This window comes from Mastomys coucha, unplaced genomic scaffold (assembly GCF_008632895.1).
Source record: "Mastomys coucha isolate ucsf_1 unplaced genomic scaffold, UCSF_Mcou_1 pScaffold16, whole genome shotgun sequence".
Lineage (NCBI taxonomy): Eukaryota > Metazoa > Chordata > Mammalia > Rodentia > Muridae > Mastomys > Mastomys coucha.
This window is the reverse complement of record NW_022196898.1, coordinates 5,265,117-5,293,038: the sequence shown is the minus strand read 5'-3', so window position 1 is coordinate 5,293,038 and position 27,922 is coordinate 5,265,117. Positions and strand designations below refer to the sequence as shown.

The following is a 27,922-nucleotide window of genomic DNA, read 5'->3' as shown; positions in this document are numbered from 1 at the left end:
TCCTCCTCCTCCTCCTCCTCCTCCTCCTCCCTAGGAAGTGGGATGCCTTGTGACTGTCCTGGCCCGAGACGTGAGGGAGTTACCAGGTGGGGTTCTGGGAAAGTACAGCATCTCCCTGTGTGGATGGGAGGTGGAGGTGTGTCACTTTGTGTTCAAGAAGAAAAGGAAATGAAAGCTGAGAGCTAGGGTCTCTGAACAACTGGAGAGCTAAACAAGAGTCCCTACCACTAAGCCATTTAAGGAGTTTTATCTGGATTTTCTTTTCTGGACATTAGTTTTTGTTTTTGGTTCTTTGGGTCCGTTTTTCAGTTTAAAACGGACTTTTTTTGTTTTATTTGTTTTCTATCTGACGGGCCTAGGCCTCATAGGCATCTCAGCCTCACCCGGGCCTCTCTCCAGTCTATACACCACCTTCACGCCACTCAAGCCGATGACTGGCTTTCTGGTTCTGCCGTGCACCCCATCAGCAGACCCAGGATTCACCTAAGGGCATGCTCTGAAGTTCCTTCACGTGGAAAAGCTCAACCCACCAGAGCATGCTGCCCTACTGTGAGCTCAGTGGCTCTAGCCACAGCAAAGACAACATGAAACTCAGCACAAACACAACCGCTTTCAGAGTCGGCTCCTCTACTACAGAGTATGATACTTAGACCTCATTCAACCAAACGTATAGCTATTAAAGGTGTCAATGACTTGAAATACTGCTATTTGATAGGTGGCACTATAGGCCGAAAGGTTATTAAAATAACTTCATATCTTAAACAAAAGTGTGAGTTATTACCATTCTAACAGCACCACCTTTCCCGCGGTTCTGCACCAGTGTTATCACACGTACTTTGTCACTTCCGTATTTTTGGCAGTATTTTAAAGCGACCTGTCAGTGACATAAAAGTCAGAATACAATTAGCATGGTGATCTGGTATCAAAGATATGGGTTATCCTGATATGATCAGAACATGTTACGTGCACGTACTAAAACATGGCATGGTGCCTAATAAACATGTGTAATCACTATCTGTCAGTTAAGAGACACATAATCAAGTGTAAACAGAAAAGGTAAGCAATAATTCAGATCTCACAAGTCACGTAGACTGGGCTGCTACTCTCAGCCCACTCTTCTGGGACCAGGGTCTCAATGGGAATTATGCAGGTCAGGTTGGTCTTTAGCATTTCTCTGGGGGGCTGTCTTGACTAACGGCACTGGAAGGCAGGGCCCACTGTGGGTGGCACCATTCTCTAGGCCAGGCCCTGAATGCTGTATGACTGAAGAAAGTTGGCAAGTAAGCAGGCATTGTGGGTGTGTTTGTTTCTCTCTGCCCTTGATTGTGGCTATGATGTGACCAGCTGATTCCCACCTCTGTGACTTCCCTGCAGTGATAAACTGGAACCTGGGAGCCAAATGAACCCCCTTTCCCCTGCCTTTTTTAGGTCATGGCATTTTACTAGGAACAGAAGTGAAAATGGAGTGAAGAGAAGCCACAGGGACTAAACGACTCCAGGCTTTCACTCAATCAGCCATTCTAAAAGCACACACACATTTACCTTAGATGTCTGGTCTTTGCTGCCATCGTCAACCACGATCACCTCATAAGTGAATGTAGAATCTTGTTTCTGCAAGAAGCAAGAGCAACAAGTCATAAACTGGCAAGATCACGATAGAGATTAATAAACTCATAAGTAGTTCTTCGTTTCCTTTTATCTTTGGGTTGGCATGCATACCCATATGGGAGAGAGGGGAAGAGCCGTGATGCACATATGGAGGTCAGAGGACAACTTGTGGGGATTGTTTCTGAGTAAAGGTTGGCCTCTGGCCTCTGTAAATGCACCAACTGCCACAGGGTGGGTCACAGGGACCAACTTAAGTGGTCAGGTTCGGCAGCAGGGCCCTTACCCAATGAGCTACCTTGCCAGCCTGTAAAACTGTAATTAAAAAAAATAGCACTTTTCTTTCTTTCTTTTTTTTTTTTATTTTTTTTATTTTTTAGGCTTTTTATTTTTATTTATTTTATGTGTATGAGTACACTGTACAGATGGCTGCGAGCTATCATGTGTGTGGTTGCTGGGAATTGAACGCAGGACCTCTGCCGGCTCTGCCAGCCACGCAGCCAAGCTGGCTCCTGCGTAATTCACTGTAGCTGTCTTCAGATGCACCAGAAGAGGGCGTCAGATCTCATTACGGGTGGTTGTGAGCCACCATGTGGTTGCTGGGATCCGAACTCAGGACCTTTGGAAGAGCAGTCAGTGCTCTTACCCGCTGAGCCATCTCGCCAGCCCCAGTACTTTTCTTTCAAATGTATTTATTATTACTATTATTATTACGTGTGTGTGTGTGTGTGTGTGTGTGTGTGTTCGCGCGCGCGCGTGTGCGCGCGTGCATGAGTGCTCTCGAGAGCATGGATGTGCACATGCACAGAGCTCAGAGGACAACTTGCAGGAGTTGGTTCAGGTCATGAGGCTTGCCCAGCAAGCTCCTTTACCAGCTGAGACAACTTGTTAGCCCCCCCAAAACTTGTGATTTACGCAACAGATGTTCTAGTGTTGCTAGGGATGAATATAAACAGTAGTACAGAACCACAATCAAAAGGCTCAGAAGGAGCAGGACACATAGCGAGCAGAATAGAAGCTGGGCCACAGACACTGACTGAGAGACTGAGAGCTCCATGCTCAGTGCCCTCATCTGCCCCATACCACATGTGTGGAAGCAGCAGTGTTCCTGCACCTGCGATGTTAAGGAAGACTGGGAAAGAGAAACACATGTGAGAAAGAAGTCTGCAGGTCTGAGGTCAGAGGAAGGTTCAACATGGCTGCACACTCTGCACCCTTATAGGAGGAGCTTAGTTCACTTCACTTAGTTACTTTACACTTAAGTGCTGTCCCTCTATGCCTCAAAACCCAAAGCAAAGTAAATCAAAACAAGGAACTTTCTAGTCAGAGAGACAGAGAGAGACCCAGCTATAAAGCCGACTTCATATCTAACTGTTCTTAGACATCTCCAAACAGAGCTGTCAACTGCTATGTTTCTGAGTATAGAAAGTGCATTTAAAAAACCTAAGTCACTTAGGGTTGGATAGGTAGCCTCTGTAGTGTGCCCACCTAGCACGAATGAGTGCCTGCACATGTTTACATGTAAATAAACCCAATAATGATGATCGGTTCTGAGGTATGGTTGTACCAAGGTATTTTATTTTTGTTGAATTAGTTTATAATTTAAAATTTTTTAAGACTGTAGTTTTGTATCACTTAATCAATGTGAATTCATCAGGGAAACAGAATATGTTATAAAGCCTCCAATAGATCTCTCTCTCTCTCTCTCTACATATATATGTATACACACACACACACACACACACACACACACACACACACCTACTTTTAAAGACATCACAGAAGAAAGTCTGTATACATTCACTGGCATGTAATCTAATATGTTACCAAGCAAGAGAGAATTAAAAGTTGGGGGAGGGTACATGAGAGAAATGCTAGCTTCCTGGTTTGTCTGCTGCTGACAGGCAGCAGCAGGCTGAGCCACACGTGGCCCAGGGATGAGCAATGACTCCCACAGTGCACCTAGCTTGCGGATCTATAACTGATGGCCTGCTGTGGTTTTGACTGGAGATGTGACATTGAAGGAGAAGTGTGATACCTGTCTCTTTTCTAGGTAGTTCAGGGCTTCATCCATCATCACAGGCACTAAACAGAAAAAAAAATATTTTATAGATTACTTTTAAAAATGAGTTAGCTAGCCCCAGCACACTTCACGGACACAGGGAAAAGGTGTCTGTCATCTACCAAGCCCCTGTGGGTGTCACCCAGGCCGTACTCTCCCGGAATGTCTCTGGCCCCCATCAGGTTACTTCTCTAAGAACTTCAATCCTGCTATCTCCATTTCCCCTCTTCCCAGTCTCAGCTCCCTCTGCACTCCTCAGGGAGGGCAGACACTGCACATGTCCTCCTCTTCCCACATGGCCCATTAGCAAACAAACTCAAATAGAACTTACACCGTTTTTCTTCATTGTAGGAAGGCACGACAACAGACAGCTGTTTCGTAGGCGAGTCCCAGATGCTGGGTAGAGCTTCCTTCTGGCCTTCGGCATTGAGGAAGAATTTCTCTTCCTCGTGTCGGTGACATGGTGGCATTTTTGTAGCAGTTATAAACGCCACAATGAAAACCTAAAGACAGACAAGAAAAACAGCTTACACTGATCTAATATCTGTTGTTTTAAAACATTGTTATTTGCAAAATCTGGGGAAGGGGCCTTGTAGTCTCAGATTTGGTTCTTTAACAGTTCTGGAGGTGATTCTGCTGTGACATGGCAGCCAGCCTCCTAAACATCCTCTTAGGAAATGACGACTGTCCTTGTCCCCATTGGTAATGTACTAACGGCTTCGGGAGGCCTTGTTCCCACCTCTCATTCCTTGGGCCTCTACAATGCCAGAGCTAAGAGTCAATCTACTCTTACAAATGAATAACAAGGTACCACCTCCTGTCTGCAGCATGTACGTGAGTGGCAAATCCATATGGCAGCTGGAACAGGGAAGGACCAAACAGACTCAGCCTCTGAAGGAAAGGTTCCTTGGGAGCCCACAGCAGAGACCATAATGCTTAGAACGTATTCTGATACTTATCCTTAATTTGAGTTGAGAACACAGCATCTTCTAGAGTAACATATAAGACTTGTAGGCTCCTGGGGCTGGAGAGATTGTTCAGTAGTTAAGAGCACTGGCTCTTCTTGCAAAGAACTCAGGTTTGGTTCCCCGCACCCACATGGCTGCTCACAACCATCCATAACCCCAGTTCCAAGGGATCTGGCATCCTTTTCTGGCCTCTGGGGACTTAAGGCATGCACACATTGCACATACCTACATATATTCACACAAAGCACACATGCACAGAAAATAAGAATAAATACTAAGAAATAAATCCATGGGTGCCTTTTCCATGCACTTGGGAAGCTGGCTTTGAAAATGAGCTATAATGTATATCACTGTTTTCATTAGTAAATTTTAAAAACAAGCTATACATGTATGTAATTCTATTCAGTGTGCTTTGATGACTCTGTCTAGTACCCCACTATGTGTGTATGGGGAGCAACCATAATGGAAATTAAGACTATGAGGACTCAGTGGTTGAGAGCACTGGCTGCTCTTGCAGAGGATCCAGTTCAGTTCCCTGCACCCAATGTATCGGCTCTCAATTGACTGCTTGAAAGTGCAGCTCCAGGGAATGCAATGTCTCTGGCTTCTGAACTCATGTGTATGTATATACACATACACACTTTAAAATAATAAAAATAAAAAGATAGTCTGGTGGTGTGCTCTATTGTCTAGATTGTGACTTCTGAATTCAGTTTTCCAGAGAGAAGTCAATGCTCCTAACAAAATGATTAATCCAGATCTGGGGTGGGAAGGTGTATATTAACATAGCATATCAGCCAGGCGGTGGTGGCACACGCCTTTAATCCCAGCACTTGGGGAGGCAGAGGCAGGCAGATTTCTGAGTTTGAAGCCAGCCTGGTCTACAGAGTGAGTTCCAGGACAGCCAAGGCTACACAGAGAAACCCTGTCTCGGTTAAAAAAAAAAAACAAAAAAAACCAAAAAAAAACCCAACAACCCAGCATATCATAGAGAAAGCAATTCCCATGAAAGGGAACAGGTACTGAGTCAATTGAGGAAAAGTAGGTAAGTTACTTGAAGGCGTTTCTCAGGCCTATGAGAAAGAAACTGCAGCATCGAAAGAATAATCACTACAATGAATGAAAACAGAAAAATTTAAGTTGGTAATAACACAAAAGTAAAAACTGGCCACCCTTTTAAGACAGCAGGGAAATAGCTCATCATCTTAAAAAACGTGCGCTTCCAAATATAAAGGTGTTTCAGGTGACTGGGTACCTGAGGACTTTTCATTAAAAAAAACCCAACAACAAAACATTCCAAAGCCCATCAAAAAGATAAACACATGCATTATTTAACTAAATCTCCAGATCCTACAAGAAACGTAGAGGGCAAGTTAAAGATGCTTAGGAAGGCATCTGCGAAATCCATACCGGTAAACTCAGAGTATTTAAATTGACAGGGTATATGGAACCACAGAAATAATAGGTCTTAAAGTCTGTTGGAATTAACTTACTATAGTAAAGGCTTAGGAGGTCCTTATAGAAATAAATGCAGATGATTTAGAGATGAAATGTTATTTGGAATTGTCTTTAAATTATTTTCAAAAGTGGAACACAGCGGAAAGAACGAATGCCAGCAGGCGGATGGAAAGTAGGCTTCAAGATGCAACGCACTGCATGCACACCAAGTGCAATATGCTATGCTTGCAGTAAAATAAAGGGTACCTCTACCAGTTCAAGCCAGTGGGATCTAGTACAGTCCACACAGCCTCATCGTGCACACACTCAGCTAAGCCTGTGTAACCGATTCAAAGTAAAGTGGCCATAATCCGGAACGTGGCCAACAAAGTTCAGATTTCTTCCAAGCCTTTAAAGAAGGCGTTTTAGTGAGAGAGGGCGCCTAGCTCACAGACACACATCAACAGTCATCCAAGATTGTGCATGTACATAATATGGTAAGGTGGCAGATGCCTTTCTGGCCACCGGTCTAGCCGTCTTGTCTCAATACAAGAAAGCTTTTCAAAATCTGCTTTCTGGATGAGTTACAGGCTCCTTTTCAAACTATGTGGCAGAGTTCAGTTAGCAAATATGTCCTCTTCTACATAATCAGAGGGGCGTCTGCCACATTTCTATAGGAATGGCAAAGAAAATGCTAGGGTGCCTGATTCTGGAGAAAAAACAAAACCAAACCAAAACCAAAACAAAAACAATCCAAAACGACCCCTGGCCAAAATGAATAGAATGCGGTCTGGGCCTGTCTTTTGCTCACCCATTGTCCCTAGTCTTACGGAGCCACCACTCTCTCTCCAGCTGCAGTACGTACGGGAGGCCCGGGAAGAAGACTGGGGAGTCGGGTGGGAGGGTGACAGGCGGGGATTCGGGGGCAGGAGCCCCGAGAAGCTGGGCGGAGGCTCTAGGCACTCAGATAAGGTTCCAAATGGGAAACAAAGGTTCAAGGATGTCAGGGCATCTGAGGCCGAGGGAGCCGAGCACGAGAGGGGAGCGAGGAGGGGACACCCGCAGCACGGGACTCCACCAGGGTCTCACCAGAACGAGCGCGGCCGACACAAGCGCCACGCCGAGCCCCACCAGCTGCAGGAGCAGCGTAGCCATCCCCGCAGCTCCACACTTGCGGAAGCGCGGTGCGGCGCGGCGCCCCGCCTCATCCCCGCCCCGCAGGAGAGGCCGGACGAGCCCGCGCCCGCCGCCCGCAGCGCACCCGCCTGGCAGCGCCCCGCCACGGCAGGCAGGGAGCCGAGGCCTCCCCGCAGCGCCCCCGCGCGGCTCCGCTGAGGATTGCAGGCCGGTCACCGAGTGCAGCGAGTGTGCGAAGAGACGGCGCTACCAGCCTCACCCCCACGTCGCGCCGCTCAGCCATCTAAGGATGCCTGGCGCCGTGGCGTGGTTTAGGGACACTCCCTTTTCCATTTCGCCTGTATGCATATACAGGCGTGTGTGTGTGCACGCAAGAGCGCGCAGGCCCGTGGGGGACGGGGCGTGGGATCCCCGGGGGCTGGGGTCGCAGGCGGTTGTGAGCAGTACGGACCCCGGCGCTCCCCCACAGGCCTGGTTCTAACTAGGAACTAGCTGGACGCTCGGGGTGGTCGGAGCTGATGTTCACGCCCCGTGCGCGAGCAAACCACAGCCTGCCGCCGCAGCGCTTCTCTAACCCAGGGTTCCTGGGCAGGAGGCTCGCCCGGCGAGGGAAGGGCGCAGGCGCGGAGGGCCGCGCAGGCGCAGCGCGGGCAGGAAAATGGCGGCTGGGTTCAAGTGAGTGGCCGCGCGCGCAAAGGAGGCCCGGGTGCGGGTGCGGCGCGTGGAGGCGGGCGGGGGACCCCGAGGACTCGTGGGGCCGCGGGAGGGCTCTGTCCACTCGAGGCGCTGAGGGACAGTCCATCCAGGACGGCCCGGACCTCTTAGCCGAGCGCCACGCGGTGCCGCCTTAAACCCAACGCCGCCCACGCGTGCAAACTGCGAATTCGCGTCTGCGGGTGCGCACACCTACACTTGCCGTAACTTTTGGCCGCGTGTAGTCGACGAGGCCAAACGTAGCTCCCGTATCTGTAGAAATACACACTTCCGTGGTAAAGTCGTAGATACTGGCAAACGCGGTTTACAGCGTGAAGTCACGCTAAGTTCCCTGCTTCAGAGCAAGAGGGATGTGACTGACACCCAGGTTAACCCCCTCTAAGTGTGCCAAGGGCCTTTAGTCCTCTTGACTATGGAAACTGGATCCTACTATATGGCTTTTTTTCCCTTCGAGACAGGGTTTCTCTGTGGAGCCCTGGCTGTCCTGGAACTCACAATGTAGACCAGGCTGGCCTCCAGCTCAGAAATCTGCCTGCTTCTGCCTCCCAAGTGCTGGGATTAAAGGCGTGCATCATCATTGCCCGGCTATATGGCTTTTTAGAAATACGGTTAACACAGTTTCAAAAAACCTGAGATTGTCAAGATTGATGCCTCAAACACCACACTCTTTAAGTTCTGGGTTTATGCTTTAGGATGCACTGACTTAGACACATTTTAAACATGTTTCAGAACTGTGGAACCGCTGGAATATTACAGGAGATTTCTGGTGAGTAAAGGTGATTTTGTACATTAGAGCTTTTGGTAAAAACACCATGCTTCAATTCATTTAAATGAATGAAGCATAGCGTGTTTTCTGCTGCACAAATGAAATACATATATAATCTATTTCCTTATAAACATTTAGAAAGAAAACTGCCGTCCTGATGGAAGAGAACTTGGTGAATTCAGAACCACAACTGTCAACATAGGTGAAGATTAACTTCATTCCAGTTGGGTGGGACAGCCCCTTTATCCTTGGTACCACATAGTTTTTCAGCCAGCTCTACTAAGGCATTTGGTGATAAGAGATTTTTATCATCACACCAACCTTGTAGTTGACCTAAACATTAGTTCAAGTTGGGAGATAGAAGAAAAAAAGATTAAAAACATTAAGTAGTAATATCATTTTCAAGTCAGTGACCTGAACCTGTCAAAAGTTTCAGAGGCAACTGAAAAGATTTAAACTACTTTGTAGGAAACTTTGTGGTTATCTTCATTTTTTTTCTTTTTAATTTTTTTTTATAAATACCATGCTTGCTTTTCCAGGTTCAATCAGTACGGCGGATGGCTCTGCTCTAGTGAAGCTGGGGAATACCACAGTCATTTGTGGAGTCAAAGCAGTAGGTTTCCTGTGTGTCTGTAACGTCTGACTTCCAAATTAACTTCATGCTTGCTTATGAGGTTGTACTTAATCAGGGGCTGGTATTTAGAATGATATTCTCCAAAGGTTTTTGTTTTTTAAAACATGTGAGCATCATTAATGCTTTTACAAGGCAAATAATTGAAAATGAATCCTCAGCACTTCATACTTGAAGATTATACCTTTTAGCCATTGGTAGCCTTTGTCAGTCATAGGAATAGTAACTGTGCTGACCTTTTTAGGTGCTCCACAGTTACCAATCTCTGCCTAGAAGTAGAAGGTAGGCAGAGGCTAATGACAAAACCTGTGCTTTCTCATGTTACACTGAGCAGCCTTCCTTGTTTAAGTCCGTGGTGGAGCTGAAGTGATAACTATCAGGACACATACTCCTTGCCAGGTTTATACCTGGGACTCAATGGCACTGTCTCACTTGGATCCTGGGAATAGGCAGGTACTGCTTATCTGTCCCTGTGACAGCAGAGAAACTTTCCTCAGGTCTCCAAGTCTCTTGTGTAGATCTGCAGCTGCACTGGGCTGTTGCTGTATCCCTCGCTTCTGACCACTACTGGCTCCGCAGCCTGGTCACGTCAGTGCCACTTGGGGATTAAATTCAGATTTTGGCTGCTGAACAAGTCACAGGGTGGGCATAATCCCACTGATCCTCGTTGATGAGCAGCACAGTTTGATTACGCTGCTGCCCTTTAACTACCTTGGGAGCCATTGGGAAGGCAGTGCCAGCATCCTTAGGGCCCCTGCCATAAGTCCCCAAGTACTGTAAGATGCTAAACATAGGCTAATTGGCTGAAGTGGTCTTTGGTACATCCTCTGTGAATGTCTAGAATGTCATTGTGTTGAGTGGCTTCTCTCACTGGAATACACTGTTTGCTTTTGTAGGAATTTGCAGCACCACCAGTAGATGCCCCCGATAGAGGTTATGTCGGTGAGTTAAATAGTCTTATAATTTTAATGAATGAATAAGTTGAAAGATAACTCTTGTAGTAAAGTCCTGGTAATTGAGGTAGATAGCAATTCCCAATGTTCAAAAATAGAACAGCCCCCACCCAAAGCTTTCTGCTTATTAGAAGATAACAGAGGGAACATCACATGAACTTCACTTTGCCAACCCTGTATGGACAGTTTTTATTTACATATTCAGTTACCCTTATTCAAAAAGCCATTATTGCAGATTAAAATCCTGTGTGCACTCTATTTATAAAGTTCTGGGCAATATTTTTGGTCTTGGATTATCTTTTCCATAAGGTGGGAAGCAACATTTAAAATTTTAATAGTTGGATGTGAGCAGAGGACTGTCCTGCTACAGACTGAGGTATCTGAGGGAAGAAACCAGAGAAACTATAAAGCTCATGGTTGAAGCATGATAAACTTTTTAAGCACTGTGGAAGAACAGTCAGTTTTTTCTCTGAGCCTGGCAATTTGAGAAGACTATAATTCTTAACACTGCCATGTTTTCCACCTGAAGTGTCAACCCATGGCCAGTCACCATGCTGTGGAGCAGTCCCTTTGCTAGTAACCCACGCTGTCAGAAGTAAAATTTAGTTCACAACTGCAGTGTTTCTTTCAGTCCCTAATGTGGATCTACCACCGCTGTGTTCATCGAGGTTTCGGACTGGACCTCCTGGGGAAGAGGCTCAAGTAACCAGCCAGTTCATTGCAGATGTCATTGAGAAGTAAGACTATTATGATAAAGTTTTCCCACCATTCATTATCTTGTGTTTTGCCTTCACATTTATTGTGTTCTTTATCATTAAATCAAGCTCACAGATAATTAAGAAAGAGGACTTATGCATTTCTCCAGGCAAGGTAAGACCAGACTGAGCTTTTATAAACTCTGAAGTGGCTGTGTGGCCTATCTTGGTAGTGGGGGTTAATCAACCTTAAACCCTGAGATTTTAGAGTTTAGAAGGAATTCTGTAAAAGTTCATTTTACTCTGTATTTGTCTAAATAAATAATTGCTTCATAAATCCTTTCCAATTGGGTTTTATTTAGTTTAATGAGATGGAGTCACATTGTATACCCAGGCTGGTCTTTTCTACCTCCTTCCCCATCCTACCAAATGCTGGGATTACAGGCATAATGCCATCATGTCCAGTTAACAAATAACATTTTACCTGTCTGGGAAGCTAACTTTTAAGATAAGGTTACACACACATACACACACACACACACACACACACACACACACACACATACTTTCTAATAAAAAAAATTGCTTTTATCCTTTATAGTAGATCAGGTTTTGCTTAAGCTGGTATTTATGGATAGTATATAGTATGTTCCTACATTGATTTCCCTTGTGAATGTATAGTGCTATTACTGTAAAAATCTTCATTACACAGTAGAGAGCACATATAACAGCTGGGCCTTCCACTTGCTAATGTAGCAGCAAGAATAAAACTTACTCTTTGTATCTATAGCTCTGTTCAGGGTAGTAGACAGGTTTGCCTCTTGTCAGTTTGCTAGTCAAAGCCCAGCTTTCCTAATCTTCACTACTTTGACTTTCTACTTTATAAAGGCTTAAGGGGGAAAAGAAGGTCTTAGGCTTTCAAGTCTTGTTTTGTCTAACCAGTGGTTCTATAATTCTTAGGACTGAGCAAAAAGCACTGTGCTGTTACCAGGTCTAATTTCTTCTGTCAATTATTTTAGCTTGCTTGGGTTCTATACTGTGACCTTATTTGTCTAGACTACGATGGAAACATTTTGGATGCCTGCACATTTGCTTTGTTAGCAGCTTTAAAGAATGGTAAGCAACCTTGATAAAGATAACTTTCCTGCAAATACAAACAAGAGTCCAGATGGTCAGACCTTTTAAAGTTTTTTCTGGAGATTTAGTTACCATTCACATGATTTTTGGTTTGTGAGAAAGAGTATGCCACAGGTAGTTACCATTCACATGATTTTTGGCTCGTGAGAGTTATGCCACAGCCCAGGGTGTCCTTGAACTCTGCTGGTAATATTGTAAGTATGAACTACCTTGCCCAGGTTATGCTCCAAGTTAGTCAACTCTGTAGGGTTTTCTAAAAGTGTACTTCCGAGTTTTATATTCTTTTAGGTCTATAGCCTTATTTATTAGAATTGCTTTGATTGCACCACCAGTAGTCACTAGGGCAGCAGCCCTTCCTAGAATCCACTACCTTGGATAAGGGATTCTCACTTTAATTCAGGTGGCTCATGCAGGCTGGACATAAATACCACTTTTGATGGTGATGCTTCCTAGTAAGGGCCCAGGGAACTTAAACTTGATGTCTTAGAATTTCACTTGTGTGTATTCTAGGTCATTCTACATTGCTGAATTGATAATAAAAGTAAGCCAGGCCTGGCTGTGCACGCTTGTAATCAATACAGAGAAGAAGGGGAGGATGGCAGTTTTGAGGCCAGTTAGACTACAAAACAGGGTCCTCTCAATAAAACATCCAGCTAATTCAGAGTGGAAGATGTCTTATAGTGAATTTGTGTAGTCCTAATTAAAAATCAATCCAGCCTGCTCTTTAACAGAGTAGTGCCAAAGAGTAGCACTTACTGCTTTACAAGTGTGGATGACTAAAATGAGTGTTAGAAAATAAAATAGGAGATACATCAAAGTCTGCAAACCTTTAATCCCAGCACTCAGGAGGTAGAGCCTGGAGGATCTGTGAGTTTAAGGCAGTTTGGTCTACAGATTGAGTTTCAAAGTTCCAGGACAGCCCAGGAGGACACAGAGAAACTCTGCCTCAGGAAAAATAAACAAAACAAAGGAAAAGTCAGCTTGGCTGGATCATAAGATGTTCTGAAAAGCAGTTTTCCTCTTCCATATTTACATCAATTCACTCTTATCCCAGAGTGAGTTTCTAACCAGATGGACTACATAGTGAAATCCTCTCAAAGCAATCAATAACTGTTATGGGTAAGCTAAACGGGAGTAAAGTTAAGAAAGCATAGAAGCCAAGCCATATACCAGACCCACTTACATGTTTATTTGCCTTTCTCTAGTACAGCTGCCTGAAGTTACTATAAATGAAGAGACTGCTTTAGCAGAAGTCAATTTAAAGAAGAAAAGTTACTTGAATGTTAGAACAAACCCAGTTGCTACTTCCTTTGCTGTATTTGATGAGTAAGTTAACCAAATGTAACATTCTAGGTTCTAAGTTAAGGAAGGCCTTGTTTTTAATATATGCATTTTTTGTTTGTTGGTTTGGTTTGGTATTTCGAGACAGGGTTTCTCTGTATAGCCCTGGCTGTCCTGGAACTCACTCTGTAAGACCAGGCTGGCCTTGAACTCAGAAATCTACCTGCCTCTGCCTCCTAGGTGCTGGAATTAAAGGCGTGCACCACCACTGCCCGGCTAGGAAGGCCTTGTTTTTGTGGTGATTAGCTGTGTCCTGCAGTTCCTTTGGTCAGACCTTCCACTTGCACAGGCACCCTGATGTATAGGACCAGCCGTGTTCATCTTACTTTCTCCTAGGTCTCCTTATGCCTTTTTCCTGGTGGTGAGGGGGAATGTGTGCAGCCTGTTCGTACAAGGCCCGAGCTGCACTGGTGAACTATGCTCTCAGCCTCACTGCTGTGTAATCTTCTGAAACTGCCTTCAGTACTTGCTGAGGAAGTTAAGATGCTTTGTTCCCAAGCTGAAGAGCAAGGCGTTTATAAGTACTGGACTGTGGGGTGCTGCTACTCTGGCTTCCTCCAGTCCTGAATGAGCTCTCCCAGACCCAGGCTCAAGCAGGCATGTCATTTAGTACTGTTTGAAATTAGTCTGTTCCTAGAATTGATGCCTACTCCCCCTACCCCTACACTTTTTTTTAAATGTAGCACTTTACTGATAGTTGATCCTACGGGAGAGGAGGAACACCTGTCAACGGGAACCTTCACGATAGTAATGGATGAAGAAGGCAAGCTGTGCTGTCTTCACAAGCCAGGTACATGCTTCCCACTGCAGCGTTGAAACATCATGGTGGGGAGTAGGTGGGTGCCCAGTGCAGTGTGGGGTGTTCGAGTGTTTAGACAAGTGTTGTGCATCATTCTTAAAATTAGGACGTATCTGTCCTCTGTAGGTCTTCCTAATAAAACTAACCTACACATCTGGAGACCACAGCAATTTAGATGATCTGTTGATTTAAAAACAAAAACCATTTGCCATGATTTTCAGTTTTCACAAAATGATGAAAACGCCAAACACTGGCTGATTTTTCAGGTGGGAGTGGGCTGACTGGAGCCAAACTTCAGGACTGCATGAGTCGAGCAGTAACGAGACACAAAGAAGTGAGCAAGCTACTGGATGAAGTAATTCAGAGCATGAAACACAAATGAACAGACACGATTGCAAAACAGCTGTAAAAATTGTATTTGTTACACTGTGCACAGGCTTTTTATACTAAATAAATACCTAATTACATTCTTTGAAAGATATTTCTAGTACTTATGTTATTTCTGCAATTGGTATGTACAGAAAAACATTTAACCATGTCTCGTAAGAATAACAAGGTTGTGCTTCTGTATAAAGTGTGCACACTTATCAATGTAAAACAATGTAAAATACTGACATCTCAGGGAAAAATGAAGTAGAAATACAATTCTTTTCATTCAATGGTCTTGTGTTTGTAAAAAAGAAAGAAAAAAATTGCTCAGAATTTTGGAGTAGGCATGCCTCTCTTCATTTTACTCTTTGACTGGCTGCCTGTGTGCCGGTGACGATGTAGCTGGGCTGTTTGTGCGGCTGCTGCTGCCATAGCCATTTGGTGCTGCAAGAATCGCAACTGCTGCAAAAGGGAGGGGAAAAAGAGACACGTTATGCCAAACGCATAGGTGTAGCAAGGTGCTTCCCCAGGAGTGATGAAAACAGCCAAAGGAGAAAGCAGGGTAACCAAGGGGACTGCCCCAAACCAGGACAGTGCAGGAACCTGCTGAGGGCTTGAAAGCATTACATTATCTGTTACTTAGCCCAGGCAGTCCATACTGCAGTACTGCAGCAACTTCAGTTACCATTTTGTTGTACAATAATTCATACCAAAATAAAACCTACACTCAAAAGTCGATCACAGTATGCTGACATACTTTCCTAAATAGGAACACTGTTCTAAACATGTATGACATTTACTAACAAGAATATTTCCACAGTACAGAATTATAAAGTTAATAATTGGCACTTAAAACTCTCAAAATACAATGCACACTGAAAGGATGTGCGGAATGTGCCATCAAGACCTTAAAAAGGATTTAAAATATAACTGTTATAAAATACACTCAGTGCTCCAAGCTGACTGGCATTTAACATGTCAGACATCTAAATAAAATTGACTTAAGTTACTGACCAATTGCTTCAGCCTTAAGAGACAGGAAAGTAGCCCTATAGAGAGGCAGTGTACAGTACTTTTGGAGCTCAGTGTCTTAATTAAGCAGAGTGGAGCTGCTGGATTACTTGTAGCTGCTGCTGCTGCTGCTGAAAGGCAGAGGAGAGCTGGAGTCTCTGCTGAGGAAGGCTTTGCTCAGGTCTGTTCTCGGCAGAGCCAAGCTGAGACAACACTACAGAGGGAAAAGGGGAAAGCAGACCAGTCAAAAAAAAGTTTGAAGGCGACTAAAGCTAGAAAAGGACAACACAGAAAAACTAGAAGCAGTATCAAATCTTAAAAATTTCAAAATAAATCTACTCTCCTACTAATTAAGGATTATTGATTCCAGGACATTCTAGCCATACAGAGGGAAGGGAATTCACAAGCTGAGGTACTATATTCCCTTGTCTATGTCTATTTTTGTTGTTGACAGTCTCATCCCAGGCTGGCCTCAAACATACTATGTAGAAGAGGTTGACTATGAAGTCCTGATTCTCTTTACTCAGCTGTATCCAGCGCTCTGCAGTGCTCAAGTACTCTAGCACCTTAGCTACACCCTGCCTCCTCCACAGCATCCTCTTTCACTGCCATGGAACTTGATACTGGACTTGGTCAAGAAGCCACACTTACATGACATAAAGTGGTAAGTTTCTTAAAATACAACTTCCAGTGAGCCAGCAGAGGTGAACTGGAATGGGCAGCTGACATTCTCAATCAGTCCACATTCCCAATCAGGCCACATTCTCAATTCAGGCTGAAGACCTGGCCTATGTGACTCAGTTTTTCTGAGATCATACGCATTCTCAGGATCTGTCTACAATTCTTTTCACATATCATATCATGGCTGTTTTAATTGTAACGTGTGTGGCAAAGGTACATTACTTACAAATCTGCATTAGGAAGTTCACTAGTTCTAAATTACAACTCTAGTAAGAACTATTTTCAAAACAAAGATGTTGATAACTCTCTACTAAGTGACGTAAATTTGGAAGCCAAGTTATAGAAATCTAAAGGCACAGTCAGCACACAGGGACAATTCACTGACTGATTCTCAAATTCCTTTATAGCTTTGTTAATTTCTTTTTATAAAATTATGTCACATGGCTTATTCAATTATGAATTCAATTCAATACAATATTACTTTTGGTTTATTATTTCCTACTGAAAGTGGGAGCATTCAACTTAGTTTCATTTTTATAATAAGTAGCTCATAGAAGTTTTGCTATTTATGAAGATTTAAGTCATGTAACTACAAACTGAGAAAAAGTATGCAATCTAGGAAATTGTGATCTTAGATAATTAAGAAAACAGAATTAACCACTTACAGTACAAGCAATGAAAACTGCTTTCTAGAAACTCAGGAAAATATGTAAAAGTTTGCCAGTTAACCATTGTAAAGAAAACATGCATGGACTCTGAGCTTTTGTAAGCTTTTGTAACTGCCACATTTTTAAAGAAGAAAACTCTTGGCCAACTATTAAATACTTAACATTAAATACTTTAGTTTTTTTCTGATTACTGCTTGCAAGGAAGGAAAGGCAGATAATTTACACAATGAGATATCAGTAGGAAGTCAGGACAGTACCTACCGGCTGCTTGTGACTGGGTAAAGCCTCCTACTCCAGTAAGATTAATAACAGCAGCTTGCTGAGCAGTTAAGGCCTGTTCTTGAGCAGTTAACCCTTGTTCAGAACCCTGAGGAGGGAATAAAGCAAATGGCTTGCAAAAAGGGCAAAACTTTTTGAGCCAGTGAAAAGACAGCTTTTCTTTCATGTATGAGGAAGAATTAATGGTAGTGTAGAAGTAGCAAGAACTAAGAAAGTACTGAATATGAAACAGTCCTCAGAATGAATAAACAAAAAACAAACCCTAAAATCAAAAACCCTGCATCACCTCCAGAGCAGTGCTAATTGTAGAAAAAACAAACTCAAAAAAAAAGTGACTTAGAATTACTCAACTCAATAATGCAGGAGTTTGAAGCTACCCTGGGCTACATAGTAAGGTTCTGCTGCAAAATACACACACACAGGGTTTGTAAGATAAACTTAACTTCAGGGCCTTTGGCAAAACAACTAAATAAACAGGATTATAAGAGTTAAAATAATTCAGGCTGGAGAGACAGTTCAGCAGTTAAGAGCAATGGCTGCTCGTCCAGCATCTACATGGAGACTCACAGCCACTTGTAACTCCAGTTCCAGGAGACCCAACATCCTCTTCTAGCCTCCACATGTACCATGCAAGTACATGGCACATAGATATACATGCAAGCAAAATACCCACATACATAAAAATAGCATTTTAACAAGATAGACTCTTGTCAGTCCTCTCAAGATCATATAAAGTCAAAGAGAGAAAGCATCTTAATAAAAAGTCAAAACTGCAGAACTCAAGAAGAAAATAAAGGAGAAAGGGTTTGTTAGTTTGACTTGGCAATCATTTGTCCAATATGAAACCAAAAGTAGAGTAAGAGATAGAGGAAACATGTATGAGCAGAATGTATCATGTATCACAACTGTGCACAGGACACGACCAGAGCCACAGAGTAACCCAAAGTGGGAGGAATTATTGGGAGTTTCTCAGATGGAGTTTGTATATACGTCTTCAGCTGAACAACACAGAAATAATCTCAGTTAAAAAAAAAATAGGCCAAGGATTTGGATAGACTGTTTTTTTCAAAGAAATGCAGAAAAGCTGTCCCACTCCATCAGCCAAGGAGACTATCACCTTATACTCACTTGGACAGCATCTACTCAGAACAAAACTGGCTAAAACAGCAAGGGCAGTGGTAGAGCCTATGCCAACCTGCAGGAGGCCCTGAGTCTGATCCCTACCACAAGAAACTGAGCAAAACAAATAACAAAAGCCCAACAACAGAAGTTATTAGCAAGCCGCCAGAGAGGATCTGGACAGACTGTGCCCTGGTCCACATTGCTGGTGAGGATGCAACCAATGCAGCAGGACAATGGCCAATAGTATGGTGTCTCCAGAAGGGAAGAGAATTTCTGAGTCCCAACAAGTTCTGTTCACATATTCAAAAGAATAATCTGTCTGGTGTCACACTGAGAGACACAGAAGGACATACAGACTAAGACCTACCTCTCCATGATGTACTCAGGGTGACTAAGATCAGAAACATAGCGCACATCATGGTGGCTGCAAGGGTTTGGGCTAGGAAGTTATCAGCTCTTTATAAAGTTTCAGTGTAGCTGGGTGGTGGTGCATACCTCACCAGAACTAGGAAGCAGAGACAGGTGGACAGGTGGATCTCTGTGCGTTCGAGGCCAGCCTAGTCTACAGAGTGAGTTCCAGGACAGTTAGGGCTGTTATACAGAGGAAACCATATCTCAAACAAAACAAAACAAAAAGTTTCAATTTTGCAAGATAAAAAATGCTTAGTGCAATAATGTGAATGTAGTCAATACTACTAAAATGTAAATAGGCCAACAGCTGGCAGGGTCACACCTAGGTGCTGGGGAAGAATGACTGCTGAGTTCCAAGATATGTTGTAATACAGACTAAGAGCTTGCCTCAAAAACAAGAGTAACAACAAAAAAACTCCAACACAGCAAACTTCCATCCAGTGAAGGTACTTGTCCCCAAGGTTGATCCTAGAACCCAAAAGTGGAAGGAGGTCAGAACCTCCTCCCACCAGTCCTCTGACCTCACATACATCATCACTCACACGGAGAGAAAGAAAATAAGCAACAATTGTTTTTAAAAAGTGTAAGAAAGACAACTAGACATTGGTGAAGCAAATCTCTTAAGTGTGCTAAGTATATAGGAAACGTTTTCAACGTGTCTTCTCTGAGAAACCTACTAGAGGATGAGTTTCATCCACTGAAGACCTGAAAGAGTGTTAGGCAAGAGGGTGGCTGGGTAATTTCCAGTATCAGCTGAGACACTCAAGGTGGGACCCAGGAATAAGTATGCTTAGTTTCCCAAATGATTCTACAGCATATTCAAAGTCCAGGCATGCTCCCTTTCTCTTTAGACTTCAATTTACTGCTGTTCCTATTCAATTACAGGCCTATTACAACAGCAAAACATTTCTACAAACAAGATAATAGGCTGGTCAGAAAAGACACTGTGAGGTGGGTCACCTGCCAGTGCCATTTTCACTGTCTGGCTGCGTGACACTTGGCAAGATGGACAGACACCTCCATTCAAAACAGCCGTGATTAGAATAACTAGCAGCTGATAAAGAGAAATCACTCTGGAACTATTTCTTCCAACAAAATAAGACAGAAGAAACATGACAAGTCCTAAGTTCTATAGGGAACACACGCACACGCATGCATGCACACAGACACACTCTGACACACACACAGGCTAAAAGAATCCCATACCTGCTCCTCTGGCTGTTGGGAACCTGAAGCTGCAGGCTGTTGAGGTGGTTGTATAAAGTGAGAGAGCTGCGGCGGCTGCTGCTGCTGCTGCTGTTGCTGCTGGGTGTTAAAAATGAGTGAACCACCAGGAAGCTATTCAGAATTTAAACAAGAATTAGCTGCCTTTCCATTGTTTTCAGGTGAAGTATTTAAATTTCCTTAAAAACATTCATGGGTAATTTACTAGGAGTTAGGCACTCTTTTAGACTCTGAAGGAACAGAAGAAGACAGAGCAAGAGAGGTATGGAGATGGAACTCAGTTGCTGCTGGGTCAGCACCTCCACACAGAAGCAAAACAAAACAAGTTGTCTGCCCTTCATCAGGCTATACCCAGAAATTGTTTTTAAGTCCTACTGCTTTTGGGTGTATATTTTCAAATACAAATCTTCCTGATTCAAGTTAATAGTTAGTTAGCTATCCAAATTTACAGCTTGTTGAACACTTATCCTTTCTTATGGACCAGCATAAAAGATCACTATGTGCATGTGCTATGAACTGAACAAACTAGCAAGCACAAGGACACACTGTGGTGCTAGCATGCCTAGCACTTGGCAGGCTGAGGCAACAGAAGGCAGAGTTTAAAGCCAACCTGAACTTCACAAGCTGTCCCTGTCTCAAAAGTTAAAAGGGTATGATTCAGAAGTGTATGTAAGACGACCCAGCCCCCAAATTCGTTCTAGTCTTGCCAATAGCCCTAAAATTACCATTTAATATAACAGGGCAAGAAACTCTAGGGATGATATGAAAGAGGGAAGATATGGAGGCTAAGTTGCTCTTATTCTGATTTCAAGTTAAATTTAAAAACCAGCAGTCCTTTGGTTAAGAAAGCCAAGCCCACTAAATCTGACACTGTCCAGGCTCAGGATCTCTTCTTCACTAGCAGACAAGATGGCTTTGTCCTCATTTCCTTTTATCTCTGTCATAAGACTTAAGACACATGTTAACACAACATGAAGGAAAGTAAGTCTAATGAAAGCAATGCCATCTCTAGTTGTGCACATTATCAGTGATGGCTATGCAATTGGTCCACAGGTACTCACATGGTATTTATACCAGGTACAGAAATAGTTTTAATTCATAGCAGTCTTCCCAATAGGTTATGACTGCATATGAGGTTAGCTGATCTGCTAGCTATTGCTATTTCCTAATAACCCACAGCTCTGCATTACCATTAGATCTTTATCTTCAAGTCTACCTCTAAGTTCTCTGTAGACAACTATCCATTTTCCAAATTACTAGCTTAAGGGACCTGTTGGAGAAGAGGGTAAAACAAGTTGAGAGTAATAGCAGGAAAGTGCACAAGAACTAGCAATCTTCTGATAGTATGTAGAGTTCACATTTTAGAAAGTCGAGCACACGCTCAATGTAGAGGGAAACTGTGTGGAGGAAAAAAGAGGAGCATGGAAGGAGAAGGTTAGGAAGAGGAATGAATTTAAGTATGGGAAAGAACACGTGTTAAAATGTCATAATGAAACCCATTATTTTATATGCTAACTAAAAAAGTTACATATAAAGAAGGGGAACTAGGTGCAGATGGAGAGCCCAGCAAGTAAAGAGCTAGCTTGGAACCCAGCATGTTCTATTTAGTTCTCTTCTCTCTCATGCACTGCTAGGCCTTCAACCTAAGGCCTTACCTACCCATGAGAAGCAGGCTCATTTTCTGTTGCTTTATGGGTATACTAATATAGTAATGTAAAAAAGGCAAGGTCTCATCATCAGGTATTTATCAGACCAAACAAAAACTTGTAGACTAAGAAGCAGTTATCCGTCACTGTATTAAGAAAGCATAATCATCCTTGGAGAAAATAATGCATTCACACATTTTGAAGCCCTCAAGCACAAAAACCCATGGCGAGCCAACAGGTCACATGTCTGCAAGTATTCCTGCGGCCACTTTTGTAGGCAGGTTCCTTTCCAGGAACACCCTTTGGGGCAGCTAGCTCTTGACTAGGCAGGGAGTAAAGACAATGAAAGCCTCATCTACAAAACACCTATTATTATTATTATTATTATTATTATTATTATTATTATTATTACTTTGCACATAACTACATAAAAGTAGCACTACATATACCCTCAGAAGATTCCAGATAAACTTCAAAAGCTGACATGTATAAATATACATTGTTTTTTAAAAATCAAAATGCAAAAATTTCAATCAAAAGTATTGTTTCATGTTTACCTGGAGTAGATTTAAAGGCCTGAGACTTGAAGTATTTTTTAAACCAAATGGGATACCTGTTAAGTAAAACTAATGGTTATAATGGAACTGAAAGTATTACAAATGAAAATTTATACTTCAATGTGTGAAAATACATTACTGTCCTTTCTTCAAATGACTAATTTACACATTTTAAAGCACTTGTACAAAAGAATCATTTTATTGTCAATACTGACATTGTATTAAAAGATGAGGCATTACATATAAATTATATTTTACATTTTAAAGCCTTCTTCACTTCTCTTACTATTGAAAGAAGTTACCTAGGATTATGAATGCACCATGATGGTAATAAAACTACCAGCACTGTGCAAGCACATTTAACTGTCATTTGTTTACATTCCACACCTACATACAAAAAAATGCTAAAGTTTTCATTCAAAATACCAATCACCAAAATATTAAAAGAACACACCCTCTTGTGTGTGTGTGAAGGTAAAAACTGATAGGATATAATGGCCTATTCTAAATTTAAGGAAGAACAAAACAGCAGGTAACAGCACTTGCCACCTGAGTGACCAGAGTGCCACCCCAGGACCCACATGGTGAAATACTGATGAGATGCCTGGAGGTTGTCCTGACTCTGATGTTGAGCCACCTATCCTCACACAGACAGATGCAAAAAACCATTATTGGCAGACTGGTGCATAGACTTACAGATTTAACAAGTTTCTTCCTAGAAGCTGTTTGCTAGGTGGTTATCTGATACCAGAACTACAAAAGGCTTTTCACGTATCTAAGAAATAAAACTTTATAAAAAGCAACACTCAATGCTTTTAGCAATGTCCTTAAGTAACAGTTCTTATGGCTGGCTAAGGGGACACACACCAATCATCCCAGCGAGGTGGAAGCAGGAGGATCAGCTGAAGGTCACCTTCAGCACAGAGCAAGGGTGAGACCAGTTTCATGAGACCCTGTCTTTAAAAATGCATCAAAAAACTAATACAACAAGATAAATCAAAGCCTTTCCCATGGACTTTATTCTAACCTGCTTGAGGAGTTGCCTGCATGGCACTAGGCAGTGTGTTTGCTATGAGACCTCCTGAGGGCAGAAGGCCGCTGCACAGGCTTTTTCCTGCAGGAGGTATGGCCCCAGTGTCACAGCCCAGCATGGAGTTTGAGCCACTCTTCAGAGCCTGGGCTCCACTGCAGGGTAAGGGACAGAGCGTTACACACTGGGAAAACAAATTCTTCAGATTAAAAACAACAAAGGGCTATAAAACAAGTTCCATCACTTCTCAATTAAAAATTAACTCCTAGGGCAGGTGAGATGGCTCAGCAGGCACTTGCCACTAAGCCTGAACATGCAGATGATGGAAGGAAAAAAACCCACAACATGCAAGTCACCCTCCGACCTCTACATATACTGTGGCACATACACCCCAAAATAAATAACAATAATTTTTTTAACTTTTCATTTTCTAGGCCAAGTTTTATCTTACTGCTGAAGTGTGAAAAGCTGGCTTAGGTACTGAGCACATCCTTAGATACTTCAGAATACAGAGAAGCAAAGTCCTGCCCAGGTGATTCAAAGACAGTAACAGGCAAATGACAAAATCTGGCCAACTGGGAAGTACATCTTTGTACAGATAATAAATTTGTTACTAGAACTCTATCATTCATATGAAGCAGCTCCTCACCATATCAGAAACTATCTTTCAGTATAATATGCAATTTGTCTTAATCTCACAAATAAAACTCGTTAACACCGTCAACTTACCCAGCAGAGCTCACTACACTGACGGAGTCAAGCCCAGCAGAGTCTGCCATGATCGGGGAGACCGTGCTTCCTGTTGTTACTGATGTTACCATGGTAGAAAGAGGAATGGTTGTCACAGGCATTGCCTGGCTCAGAGCCCTTTGCTGCTGAGCAAACTGAGTTAACAAAGTGGGCTGAGGGGTGAAGCCTGAATCTTGGGGAGATGGGGTGGCTGAAGGGGTACTAGGAGCTGAGTTCTGAGCATCAGGTGGGTGTGGGGCCGATGAAGGGGTTGGTGTAGGAGTAGATGGCTTAGGAGTTCCAGATCCTGCTCATTGAGAAAAATAAAAATTGCTAGTTTGTTATAAATGGCTGCTCCTTTCAAAATAAGGTTAATGGAATCTTACTTAGCACTGACAAATTTGTTCCAATTTTTTAAAAGCAGTTAACTGCAAGTGTTAACTCTACACGATCCACGAGTGTTGCTACACTCAATTACAATTAAGGATGCAGTATATCACCTAAAAACCCCACTCCAGATCACAGGTAACAGTGGAAATACACTTACACTCTACCACAACACCCAATAAAGTTAGTCCCCTGTATGCTGTTTTTTGCTTACAAAGTTGAGAATGAATTTAAGTTAATTGTTTGTTATTTGTGATTTCACTAATTCAAGACTTCTTTAAAAAAATACTGCTTATTTTAGTTTAACTGTCGGAGATAAACTGTCAACATATTTAGTAAGTACACAAGCTATCAGTTATGGCACTGAAATATACATATCAAGTTTACCCTGACAAGGAAATTTACAAAGAATAAAGCAGGTACTTCATAGATAATACTGCATCTTTAACAGTAACTGTGTACTTCTGTTTAAATGTTGAATGTATAGAAAATCTGTTGTGAATGAAGTATGCACAGTCTTATCAACTTAAAAAATTTTAAAAAAATGAAACCAAAAAAGTAAAGCAAAAGCTCTTGAGGTGTTTCCTTTTTAGCTTTCATGTCCTGCAGAAAGAAAGGAGAGAGATGTGAATGTCCAGAAGCTGTCACTCCACCCTGACTTAACACAACAACTGTGTGCAGCAGATCACCACAATCCATACCCACAACATGAGAAGTGTGAATAAGACTTTCAGAAAATTTATTTATTTTTCTTTGTGCAAAACAAGAAGGCAGAAAAATTACACCTTTTGAGCTATCAGGATGCAGATGTTAATATCTAGGACCATCTTAGCACTGTGCAGTACACTGACAGCACACACTAGCCACCAAGCAAAAAAGAAAAAGAAAAAAAAAGAAAAAGAAAAAAGCTAAAAAGCTGGAATCCCCCCCAAATTAGTACCTAACTCATTCAGATATTCATTTGAAGATATTGTCCCAAACTTAACCTAACATTCCTATGTCTCTACCTGCTGTTAAAAAAGGGAATCCAGAAGTGAGGATTCTATTTTCCTGCGTTCAGATTATCACATTTAATGACCGCTTACAGAAGTGTAGGCATGCTCTCAAATACTACTTTTCCATTTATTGCATGTAACCTTGGAACCAGCTGGTGTCTTACACATACAAAGATAAAGATAGTACCTTCAATAATTCATTCTCACATTTTCTTTTTAGTATTAGCCACAGTTTATATAGTAAGAAAAAAATTATCCCAGGGTGCACTGTAAATAGTATTTTGCAATCTTATTGCCAGATAATTTTTTAAGATGTTTAGGCAACAAGCTTAAAAGAAAGGTATACACAAAGTGTATACACAGATACAGAAAAGCAAATACAATTACAGTAAACACGAAATACATACAGCCAACAAGAAGTCTACTTGAAGTTTCATGCAACTTATACATTTGGGGTACACAGTACATTCAAATTTCACTGTTCACAGATTGAATAAAAGCTGCCTCAAGAAACACCAATGCAAAAACTTAGGAAAATTTGAGCTAGAGTTTAAATCATGACTCACTCTGGGATGAGCTGGCAGGTGACAGTGCAGCAGGAGAAAGCATGCTAACTTGACTGAGATCCACAGATGACTTCCGAGAAAGGCTCGGCTTAGATGATGGAGGAGGAGTTGGAGATTTAAGGAAGCTGCTGGCCTGTTGTGCTGTGAAATAGTTACCTGGAACAATACAAATTAGATGGTGCAGTAAATACAAGAGCACTTGAGCAATCATACAGACCAGAGTTCGGAGCTCACAGCCCACCCTAATCTGCTGCCTCCAGGAGCAAGGGTGTATACACAGACACACACTCATGAATACACAGAAAAACATAAGTCTTTCCCCTATTCATAATTCACAATTCTGTCAATTATGATAGTAAAAATGAGTAATACTTTAAGAAAGCAATGACTAGCCAGGCGGTGGTGGTGTGCGCCTTTAATCCCAGCACTTGGGAGGCAGAGGCAGGCAGATTTTTGAGTTCGAGGCCAGCCTGGTCTACAGAGTGAGTTCCAGGACAGCCAGGAATACAGAGAAACCCTGTCTTGAAAAACCAAAAAAAAAAAAAAAAAAAAAAAAAAAGAAAGCAATGACTATTAGGTCACAGAGACGAGGATTTCACTAATACCTGAGGAACTATTTCCTGAGCTTGAGGGAAGTTTGATGGGTGGGGGTCGATGTTTTACTCCCTTTCCCAAAACTGAAGACTGAATGGACGAGGTCTCCGCCTGTTGAGGAGTGACATTAAACACAACTGTTATATCATTATAATTCCTGAGATTCCTAACTGTACTCAGAATCACACCCATGGACTGTAGAATCTGCAGTGAGTCCCGGGGAAGGGCAGAAAGTGGAGGAACCCCTGCCAGCCTTCTCAACCAACCTTTAACAGCAACTACAACCTGTACCTATCGTTGAGGACTTCAGAAGCTTTAAACATGAAGTGGAATAATAAAAAGCTAAAAGTGAAAGCAAGATTACAACTGCTATGCTCTTCCCATCTCTGAGACTCCTTGGCAAACAATGGGTACAAGGCAGGAACCATGTGAACATACTTCTGCCTCCTCCCCTGGATTGAGACTGGCTGAACCACTAGAGCTGTGTGACATCTTCACTGGGCATTTGGCTTCATTCTGGACCAACTCCTGGTACTGATTAACTACCCTGAAATGTTAGGAAAAAATAGGTAAGGATTGGCCAAATTTGTCTTAAACACAAATCATACAGGAAATAAGTAATGCTATTATAGGAAAAGAAGTCCCACCAGATTTAACAGAAAAATCACAATGTGATAAGTGCCAAGACCTAAACCTAGAGCCCCCAGGTGAATTCCCATCAGCTACACAGCACGGGCCGACTGTTCCACTGCAGAACGGCAGAGAGCCTGGTCAGGGACCAGGACTGAGCTACAGGAGGAAGTCCTGCCTTAAAAAGTGTGTTCTGTGCTGTGGACACAGACAAAGGTGCTGGCCTCCAAGCCTAACAACTAGGTCTACTCCCCTGAACCCACGTGGTGGAGGGAGAACCAACGCCCACATGCCATCTAACTTTGAGGGACAATACAAGCACACACACTAAGTGTCATGAAAAGAAGCATACTTTAATCTTTCCAATGGCAAGGTCATGTGTAAATCTTGTCTGCTAACCATGATAAATGAATGCACCTAATGGTATACTTTTAAGATCTTATTTCTAATATAGAAATAAACAGACAACAAAATGCCTCACTTCTTTTCCCTTACACTTGGATTATGAACTTCCTCTTTAAAATCATCTGTCTCACATACCTAATTATTCTTACCTAAAACAAACTATTTTATACAGAAAATGTACCTCAGATTTTATTACGTGATTTAATCCAAGACAGTAATGATGAAGAAATGACCAGTTAAATATGTAGCAAAATCAACATCTGTGACTCAAATAGAGAATATTCTACTTTACAAATATACAGATTCATGCCGGGCAGTGGTGGCGCACGCCTTTAATCCCAGCACTTGGGAGGCAGAGGCAGGCGAATTTCTG

The 27,922-nt window shown here is 42.5% G+C and overlaps 3 protein-coding genes across 12 annotated transcripts in view; 1 reads left to right on the top strand and 2 right to left on the bottom strand.

The window, feature by feature from the left end:
• The window catches only part of Alg5 (ALG5 dolichyl-phosphate beta-glucosyltransferase), a 17,544-nt gene extending 9,727 nt beyond the window's left edge, over window positions 1-7,817 (bottom strand). The window contains exons 1-5 of the mRNA XM_031373837.1: window positions 7,162-7,817; window positions 3,999-4,170; window positions 3,644-3,690; window positions 1,543-1,611; window positions 782-874 (exon numbers count right to left, since the gene is read on the bottom strand). Of these exons, the coding sequence (XP_031229697.1) occupies window positions 782-874; window positions 1,543-1,611; window positions 3,644-3,690; window positions 3,999-4,170; window positions 7,162-7,227 (447 nt within the window). The 5' untranslated portion in view covers window positions 7,228-7,817. The remainder of the gene's footprint in view (window positions 1-781; window positions 875-1,542; window positions 1,612-3,643; window positions 3,691-3,998; window positions 4,171-7,161) is intronic.
• On the top strand, window positions 7,800-14,726 carry Exosc8 (exosome component 8). 2 transcript variants are annotated; one of them, XM_031373838.1, is made up of 11 exons: window positions 7,800-7,884; window positions 8,653-8,689; window positions 8,828-8,891; window positions 9,229-9,302; window positions 10,217-10,262; window positions 10,893-11,010; window positions 11,098-11,143; window positions 11,988-12,084; window positions 13,311-13,431; window positions 14,130-14,236; window positions 14,512-14,724. In XM_031373838.1, exons 1-11 carry the CDS (start codon window positions 7,868-7,870, stop codon window positions 14,625-14,627), a joined length of 843 nt encoding a protein of 280 aa, XP_031229698.1. In that variant the 5' UTR covers window positions 7,800-7,867; the 3' UTR covers window positions 14,628-14,724. The 2 variants fall into 2 exon arrangements, with proteins under 2 accessions (XP_031229698.1, XP_031229699.1); XM_031373839.1 differs by having other exon boundaries at window positions 7,801-7,884; window positions 10,905-11,010; window positions 14,512-14,726.
• The window catches only part of Supt20h (SPT20 homolog, SAGA complex component), a 33,450-nt gene continuing 20,165 nt past the window's right edge, over window positions 14,638-27,922 (bottom strand). For 5 of the 9 annotated variants that reach the window (XM_031373828.1, XM_031373831.1, XM_031373832.1 and 2 more), the window contains exons 18-27: window positions 26,953-27,061; window positions 26,526-26,625; window positions 25,921-26,076; window positions 23,973-24,279; window positions 23,241-23,398; window positions 22,214-22,269; window positions 19,993-20,124; window positions 17,236-17,341; window positions 15,736-15,839; window positions 14,638-15,076 (exon numbers count right to left, since the gene is read on the bottom strand). In XM_031373828.1, coding sequence (XP_031229688.1) covers window positions 14,942-15,076; window positions 15,736-15,839; window positions 17,236-17,341; window positions 19,993-20,124; window positions 22,214-22,269; window positions 23,241-23,398; window positions 23,973-24,279; window positions 25,921-26,076; window positions 26,526-26,625; window positions 26,953-27,061 — 1,363 coding nt within the window. In that variant the 3' untranslated portion in view covers window positions 14,638-14,941. Of the gene's footprint in view, window positions 15,077-15,735; window positions 15,840-17,235; window positions 17,342-19,992; window positions 20,125-22,213; window positions 22,270-23,240; window positions 23,399-23,972; window positions 24,280-24,568; window positions 24,963-25,920; window positions 26,077-26,525; window positions 26,626-26,952; window positions 27,062-27,922 lie in introns of those variants that run through there. The other 4 variants (XM_031373833.1, XM_031373834.1, XM_031373835.1 and 1 more) reach the window with 4 other exon arrangements.

Coding starts and splice junctions, on each gene's coding strand:
- Exosc8 (XM_031373838.1), top strand. Junction 10,263..10,892: donor CCCCGATAGAGGTTATGTCG/GTGAGTTAAATA, acceptor TCACAACTGCAG/TGTTTCTTTCAGTCCCTAAT. Junction 13,432..14,129: donor TCCTTTGCTGTATTTGATGA/GTAAGTTAACCA, acceptor TTTTAAATGTAG/CACTTTACTGATAGTTGATC.